The sequence below is a fragment of the Gossypium raimondii genome, chromosome 11 (genome assembly GCF_025698545.1).
Source record: "Gossypium raimondii isolate GPD5lz chromosome 11, ASM2569854v1, whole genome shotgun sequence".
In the NCBI taxonomy this organism is placed as follows: Eukaryota; Viridiplantae; Streptophyta; class Magnoliopsida; order Malvales; family Malvaceae; genus Gossypium; species Gossypium raimondii.
The window spans coordinates 51704584-51713527 of NC_068575.1; the positions used below are offsets into that span (position 1 = coordinate 51704584).

Consider the following 8944-nt stretch of genomic DNA (forward strand, 5'->3'; position numbering starts at 1 on the left):
CAGTTATGGCTCGAGAGAGAGCAATGATACGAGATATGAGATAGTGGTGGTTTTGACCACATATTGGCACTTAGTGTGCGAGATACCCGTGTATCCGATATTATCCTAAGTGGTTCAACGGGCACCGTATTGTTATGAGGATAATACGAGTTCGACACAAACTAGTACATGTATTTTTGTGAAATATGAGAAGTGGTATGTATTGAAATATGAATTCATGGCCAACATGGTTGATGATTATGTATTAGACTTTTGGGCTAATTTGAGTTGTATTATGCCTTAATGTTGCTTACCTAAATAGTGGTTGATCGGTAAGTTGTATTTTTAGTTATACGAACTTAATAAGCTTAATTGCTTACTCTGTTTTATTTTCATGTTTTATAGTGCTTCGGAAGCTCATTCGGATTGGAAGTTGTCGGAGATTGCATCACACTATCAAACATTTATTTTGGTACTTTGGACTTTATATTTTGATTAAATGGCATATGTAGGTCATTTTGGCTAATGGTAGCCTATATGTTTTGGTCATGTATTTAGCCATTTGATTTGGCTTGTTTTGATATATTTTGTGATGTATATACATGTGTAAATGGCCTCATTATATATGGTGTATGGTTGCCATGTAAATGTCTTGCTTGTGAAATGGTATTTTGGATACCAAATGGTTGATATTGATGAGTGACATATATGTTAAGTTTTAGGCACAATGATGCATGTATGTGTTAGACCATTTAGGTATGTTGAGATACATAGTTGCATGCTATTAAGTGGTCAATTGAGATGCTTGTGGACATCATGATGTATGTGTGGATATACATATTATAAGCTTGATATTGGTTGGTTTTGAATGTCTAATTATGTCATGGTTGTATACAAATTGTTGTGTTTAGGTTGATACCAATTTGGGTGAGAAATATGGCTTGGAAAATGGCCTATTTTTGTCCAAAACGGGCAGAGACACAGGCGTGTGTCACACACGGCTAGGTGACACGGTCGTGTGTCCCCTGATACTTCTTTAGAAAACAAGTTAGTAGCTTTACATGGCCTAGCACACTGGCGTGTGGCTTGGCTGTGTGGTACAAGTCGGTATACCCTTTAGTTTTCACACGGCCTGGCAGACGGGCGTGTGAGGCCATTTCGAAGGATACACGGCCTGGCACACGGGCGTGTGGTCTGACCGTGTGACCCAAGTCAGTATGCTCACTAGTTTGGACATGGGCAAGGGTACGGGCATGTGGCCCCATTTCGAATGCCCATACGGCCTGGCCACACGAGCGTGTGTCCCTTGTACCTTTGAAAAATTTCAATGTTTTCTTAAAAATTCCTTGAGTACTCGATTTAGTCCCGAAGCATTTTTAATGTCTAATTTGGGTCTCGAGGGCTCGTATTAGGGATTATATGAATGAATTTGAATGTTGTATGTGATTTATTGAATCCTGCGAAATTATGTTTTTGTGCGAACCTATATTTGTGTGTTGGTTTGCAATCTCTTGTAATGATAAGGCATGCGAGTTATGTCTAATTGTGATGCGAAGCCTTTAAGTGTGATGCGAATCTGTGAATATTTTTAAGTGTTGGAATTACTGTATTGCATAATAGTGCATGCAAACCCTTGTGTTTTATGAATATATGGTTTTTTGCTCCTTTGTTAAAGAGTAACACTATGTTTACGTGCTATGTATAAGTAGTGTGTTGGAAGTTAGGTTTGGAGTTAACAGAGAGTCACTTAGGTGGCTAATGTGGCACGCTGGATTCGGGTCAAATCTTCTCGACGGGGTTTAGGGTGTTACATATATAATTTATAATATGATTTTATAAAAAATATTTAACTGGGTTAATAACATTAATGCACTCCCATAGTTAAATATTAGGATAGATATTTTCTATATAAGGTAGGTTCGTAAGACATAATCACAGAAATTAACTGCAATTTTTCTACGTGGCAAGCGAAGACTTGTTTAGGTAGATTTGCAATGAAAGTTTAACACGTACCATGGCGGTCGCCGTTAACGTAGTCTTCCTTCCAAAGTAGAAATTTGGAAGCTAAAATAAACGTGAACTTCCAGGATTTTGCTCCCCATTCCATCTTTAGCAGGCTGAACAGACCTCCCCCTTAACACAAAAAAATCTGCACGAGGTGGCCAACCCCAATATTTTTTATTATTAAAATATAATAAACTTTGAATGCTTGGTGAAGGAGAGAGGGACTTAACATTCAGGCGGGCCCCTTAACCCACTCACCCTACTGAATCCAATGAATCCTCTTGTATCATTTCCCCTTCTATAAATAAATCCACCTAAGGTATCCCATTTCACATCCCCCCAGCACTTACTCTCCCTTCCTCTTTCCATCTTCTTTCTTCTATTCAATCTCCTCCACACACACACACACACACATATATCTCTGCTGCTAAACTCAATTAATAACAGCATATACTTTGATGGGCAACGCTGATTATGTGTACCCTTCCACCAATGAGTACCGTCAATGTGCTCACCCAGTGGCGGTTCCTCCGCCACAACCATTCTTCAAGTCATTCAAAAACTCTCTCAAGGAGACGTTTTTCCCAGATGACCCACTTCGACAATTCAAGAACAAAACACCCTCTCGGAAGTTTTTTCTGGGACTGCAATATTTCTTGCCCATTCTTGAATGGGGTCCTCGTTACACCTTCCAGTTCTTGAAATCTGACCTCATTTCGGGGATCACCATAGCCAGTCTTGCTATCCCTCAGGGTATTAGCTATGCAAAGCTAGCTAACTTGCCGCCTATACTCGGCCTATGTAAGTTCCTAAATATTAACAACCTAATTAGATTACTACACACACAACTCTTTTGTTTCAGTGGGTTGACTCGTGAATAGTAGTTTACTGATCAACTTTTCCTTTGGTGGGAAAAATAAAGATTCAAGCTTTATTCCACCACTGATTTATGCGATGATGGGAAGTTCAAGAGATTTGGCAGTAGGGACTGTTGCAGTTGCATCACTTCTCATAGGTTCTATGTTGGGGGACGAAGTAAACGCTACTGAGAATCCTGCGCTTTATCTTCACCTTGCTTTCACAGCAACTTTTTTCGCCGGCCTTCTGCAAGCTTCCTTAGGCCTCTTAAGGTACATTAATTCAGTCACCCACTTACTCTCTTGTTTCCCTTTTTGGAGGACATTGGTTAATAATGTAATGAAAATTACACTTAAAATATAAGTAAAGTATATGCCAATATGGGTTAAAAACAAGATCTAGAAAGGCGGCATTTTTTGTTATAGCGTCTTAAATTTGACAAGAAAAAAGAGAGAAGGGATTAGAGCACAACATACGTACTTTGTCTTCTCGCTGCTGGAATTATTGTCCTCTGCTGCTGGCTGGCTGGATATGTATTTTAAAAAAAATTTCATGTCCAGTAAGAATTTTAAAAAAAGGAATTATTGCTATGAATCTACACAGAATACGATTGAACCATTGTTTTCACGATGGCGATTGTCATTTATTGTTTGATAACAACTTAAAAAGCCAAAAAAAAAAAATTACACGGTAGAAATAATAATTAAATTAGCTGATATTCTATTTCTTCATGGTAAATTCTAAAATTTACTTGAAATTTTTTGTGGTGTTTTTTGCAGGCTAGGGTTTATAGTGGATTTCCTTTCACATGCGACGATAGTAGGGTTCATGGGAGGAGCAGCCACCGTAGTGATATTGCAACAGCTAAAGGGAATTCTGGGACTTCAACACTTCACTCAATCTACTGATATTATCTCCGTCTTGCGCTCAGTGTTTTCCCAGATTCATGAGGTCAACTTTTATTTTTATTTCTCTATATATCTTTATATTGTCAATTTCTTCTTCTTTTATAATTTCATTCCATATAGAAATGAAATTGAGAAACAAACAATTTTTTAAAAGGCCTGTTTTTATAATTTATTCGTATGGAAATATGCGTACAGAACATTTTCCTTAAATCCAAAGTTCGGATATATCATTAGAAACCTATATGGATTGTGTTTATTAAAAATTAATATTTTATTATATAGTATTTTTTCTATAAATCTGAACTAAAAGTTTTATTATATGATATAATATATGGTATGGTTCACAGCTATATAGAATTAATTATAAACAAATTATTTTTTATGTGCTAACTATTATGACAGATGGTTTGCATGCGGTAGTTTTGTTTGGTAATAATATGATTGTCTGACTGACAGCCGTAATTTGTAATATCTGTACAGTGGAGATGGGAGAGTGGTGTGCTGGGCGCTATTTTCCTTTTCTTCCTCCTCCTCAGCAGATACTTCGTAAGTAAATCTTATGATTTATAGGGGTTGTTGCGTGGTGTAACTTTTAGCATCTAAAGCAGCTCCCTGTGAGAGGGATGGATATGTTTAATTAGCCTTTTTGTATGAAGAAATCTTATAATATATATTGGTGGATGAAAAGCAGAGTAAAAAACGACCCAAATTCTTCTGGATATCAGCAATGGCACCTTTGACAACGGTCATTCTTGGAAGTCTACTCGTTTACTTGACCCATGCTGAAAAACACGGTGTTGATGTGGTAAGCCGCCTTTTGTCTTTTTCTTATTCTTTTATATTTAAACGATTCACCCTTTTCTCTTATTTCACTTTTAAACTATGGATCTGTCTACTTTAAGTTTTTATATCTATATAATGATGTAGCTTTTGCAGACGAAAAGGGTCATTAGATTTTATAATATATAATTTTATGTTACGAAACTTCCAATAAAAAAATATTTACCACAATGAACTGCAACAAAACTGTCCACTAAGAACCAACATACTGGACCACCAGAACAAGTAAAGTTATATATTAAATGAATTTTGCTGCGTTCCATCAATTGATTTCCTGTTGTTTCTTGCTGTTTTGGTTAAACTATATGATCAAATTTCTCTATATTTCTTGTCTTAAAAGAAAGTACAAAGGGAAGTGGAAAATGTAACATTTTTATGATCAACTACAAAAATTATACTTTTCTATTTCGTACCATACAATTTAGTTGTTCTTTTTTATTTTGGTGAAAGATGAAGAGTTGTGACTTTGTTGCAACCTTGTTGATGTGACAATGACAGATTGGAAACTTGAAGAAAGGGTTGAATCCACCTTCTTTTGGGGATTTCGTATTTACCTCTCCCTATTTTACAACAGCTGTGAAGACTGGCATGATCACTGGCATCATTGCTCTTGCTGTAAGCTACCCTTCTGACCTATAACTTTGATCTCTTCTTTAAATCTTACACATTTTCGTTTTCATTACTTTAATGACAAAACATGGACTAATTCTAGTTGTTGGTTGTCGTTAATACAGGAAGGAATAGCAGTGGGGAGAAGCTTTGCAATGTTCAAGAACTACAACATTGATGGGAACAAAGAAATGGTAGCCATTGGGACCATGAACATTGTTGGTTCTTGCTTTTCTTGCTATCTCACAACGGGTAAATCCCATTTCCTTTCTTTTATAAGTTTTGAAGTTCATTCTGCTTCTAGTTTGCTAATTATGGCATTGGTGTTGACATGTTTTCAGGGCCATTCTCTCGATCAGCTGTTAACTTCAATGCGGGATGTAAAACAGCAATGTCGAACGTTGTAATGGCCATTGCAGTTATGTTCACATTGCTGTTCTTAACACCATTGTTCCATTACACTCCCCTCGTAGTGTTGTCTGCAATTATAATCTCTGCAATGCTTGGCCTCATTGATTACGAGGCTGCAATTCATCTTTGGAAAGTCGATAAATTCGATTTCGTTGTGTGTATGGGTGCATATATCGGTGTTGTTTTCGCGAGTGTGGAGGTCGGATTAGTCATAGCGGTATATATCGACGAAAACACAAATGAAATGAACTTATTTCCTTCATCCAAACAACAAAATTCTGTAATAATCCTTTGGTGTAAAATGCAGGTTGCTATCTCTGTTCTGAGATTGCTGCTGTTTGTTGCGAGACCGAAGACCTTCATTCTTGGAAACCTTCCGAATTCAACCATCTATAGGAGTGTTGAGCAATATCCAACTACAAACGATGTTCCTGGGATTCTTATACTTCAAATAGATGCTCCAATTTACTTTGCTAATTCAAGCTACTTAAGAGAAAGGTTCTTGAATTTGATTGCTTAAATACTATCTCAAAAAGAGTACCAAATCAATTTCAAAGTTATAATCAGACATCATTATTAGATCAAATTGAAGTTACCCTTATCATGAGATTGCTGATCTATCAGGATCTCAAGGTGGATTGATGAAGAGGAAGACAAGTTGAAATCTACAGGGGAAACTAGCTTACAGTATGTTATATTTAATATGAGTGGTGAGTGATTTATAGATCCAGCAAGAACTGCATGCTATTTGCAAATATTAAAGAAAAAGTTAATCTAACGGGGGTTTACATTTTTGGTTTCACAGCTGTTGGTAACATTGATACCAGTGGAATAAGCATGCTCGAAGAAGTGAAGAAAATAACTGATAGAAGGGGGCTCAAGGTATTCCCTCCTACAATTACCTGTAATATTGTGTAAAATTAATGGACAAACTTAACAAAATTTATCATTCTACTTGTGTAGCTTGTGTTGGCCAACCCAGGAGCTGAAGTGATGAAGAAACTGAACAAATCGAAGTTCATAGAGACAATAGGTAAAGAATGGATATACTTGACAGTAGGAGAAGCTGTTGAAGCCTGCAATTACAAGCTTCATACATGCAAACCAGACGCCACCACTGAGGACTCGCAACCATGGAACAACGTCTAATCTTAATAGGTTTTTTATGCATCAGAAACATAAATTTTCTTTTAAATTAAAGCCCAAGTATGTATCGGTTAGTACTTGCTTCTGCATCAGAGAATCAGGATGTATGATGTTAGGCATTGCTGAATCAACAAGAAATAACCCAATTGTGAAGTTAGGCTTTTAGAGATGCTTCAATTGGAAGTGAAAGGGCTATTTTTCCTCTTCCAGGTATATGCAAGTTGTAGAGTGATACATATCATGGCAATGAAGATTTAAAAAAAAAAAAAGCATAAAGGAATGCTCAATGCTGTTTACAACAATACAATTAATTAATTTGTTTTCTGAGTAAGTTTCGCAACTCAAGCAATGGTTAGAACCATTTTGGAAACAAATCAAGTGACAATATAATGCATGTTGAGAGATGGCACAGGTTGATATGGGGTCACCTATTTCTTGGCTGCAATTACTTAAAGAACCATATGGCAAAATGTTTGGTCTTGGTCCCACTATGTGTAGGAAAGCACACTTAGCCCTTGTACTAGCTGGGTGATCATTGTAGTTCACTATGTGTAGTAAATTTACTACTAGCTAGGTGACCATTGGGTCCCACTATATGTAGTAAATTTACTACTAGCTGGGTGACCATTGGGTCCCACTATATGTAGTAAATTTACTACTAGCTGGGTGACCATTGTAGTTTCACGGTGATTTGTTAGTTCCAACACAACGAAATAAAAATTTAACTTGATACGGGGATTGCGCGCGGACCAAGATCAAGTTGTCAAGTCACGAGAAACTCCTACGAAAACCCTAAACAATCAGATCTGAAACGAAACAGAAAATTAAAATATTAGAACTTTGAATTTCCGGATCCAAATAAAATCCCCAAATCAAGAAAGAATCAAATTGAGAATAGAAATAAGTGTTAATAAGGGTTCTTGAAACCCTAAAGGAGATTGCGATTCTGCCCAATTGAACACCAAGATAGTTTTTCCCAAATTTCGACAATCTAATTTCACCCAAAAAGAGAATGGAAGAACCCTAGAAGTTGGGGATTTTTTGGGCTGATTCCTTAAGATAGAAAAAGGCTTAAAACACAATAAAAACAGAAAATAAATTAGATAAAGATTCAAAGACAAGCGAAATAAAGAAAGAATTGACAAGAAGAAATTAAAAGATAAGTCCTAAGAAGCCTTGAAATCCCGAAAGATCTCACAACTCCCTTCAAACGGCTCTAATCTCCCCTCCAAAGAATATCAATGGCAAGAAGAAGGCTGAAGATGGCTCCCACAATCAAAAGATTGTTAAAACAACTTCTAAAGAGAACTCAAGAGAAAATTCTTGGAGAAAAACTCAAAGAGAATTCTGCACTTAAACAAATCTGATATTTTTGATATAATTGAGAAATTCTTTACAAGGTGGTCAGCCATACCTTTAAATAGGCCTTATAACTAGTCATAATCTAATTAGAAAACTAAAATAAAAAAAACTCCTAATTATTTTAATATGGAAATTCGATCAAAGGTCTTTATTTGGGATTCTTGGACTGAATATTTACATAAAAATTTAAACTAAGTAAATAAATAAATAAAAATAAAACTTTACAACTTGGGCCACTTTGACAATTTGACCTGATTTTCAACTAAATATGTATGGATTTCTTGATTGGGCTGAGAATTTGCTTATTGGGCCTCGCCTTTAAGAATTTGGGCTTTTGTGACTCGTATCGGAACTACAGTGGGCTTATACATAGCAAACTTAATGGGAAAGATATGCTATATCCATCATTCTTCCCTTTACTTCATCATGTACTTAATTTTGGAGGGGGAGAAACAACAAACTCAAGGGATCAGAGAGCCAGCTGCTTGATCAAGTCAGCATGCATCTTTATGGTTTTTCAAACATTGTTTATGACACAGTAAATCTAAATCTTGTGAATGCTTGGAAACTTGACATTGATTTTGTATAATTGCTGTAATTTTGTAACAACATTGATGCTTGCTTTGGATAATAAAATAAGACCAAAACCTATCTGACATATACCAATTGGAGCACAGCAATTGCAGCATCTTGGCCACAGTTCCAATTTCCAAGCGTGGTGTTTCCCAAATTTCCTTGTAAGTGAGCTAACATCACTTCAGAGTGAAACACTTGAATAAATAGCTCTTAGTGCAGTACACAAAAGATTAAAGCATACGAAAACAATA

General features: G+C 36.2%; 1 protein-coding gene across 2 annotated transcripts; it reads left to right on the forward strand.

The window, feature by feature from the left end:
* The first annotated feature begins 2296 nt into the window (after positions 1-2296).
* LOC105803133 (sulfate transporter 3.1) lies at positions 2297-7086 on the forward strand. 2 transcript variants are annotated; one of them, XM_052624135.1, is made up of 12 exons: positions 2297-2784; positions 2906-3113; positions 3621-3792; positions 4230-4295; positions 4438-4554; positions 5088-5204; positions 5324-5450; positions 5540-5826; positions 5917-6107; positions 6234-6319; positions 6415-6491; positions 6573-7086. In XM_052624135.1, exons 1-12 carry the CDS (start codon positions 2442-2444, stop codon positions 6756-6758), a joined length of 1977 nt encoding a protein of 658 aa, XP_052480095.1. In that variant the 5' UTR covers positions 2297-2441; the 3' UTR covers positions 6759-7086. The 2 variants fall into 2 exon arrangements, with proteins under 2 accessions (XP_052480095.1, XP_012490600.1); XM_012635146.2 differs by having other exon boundaries at positions 2298-2784; positions 4441-4554.
* The last annotated feature ends 1858 nt before the right edge of the window (positions 7087-8944 follow it).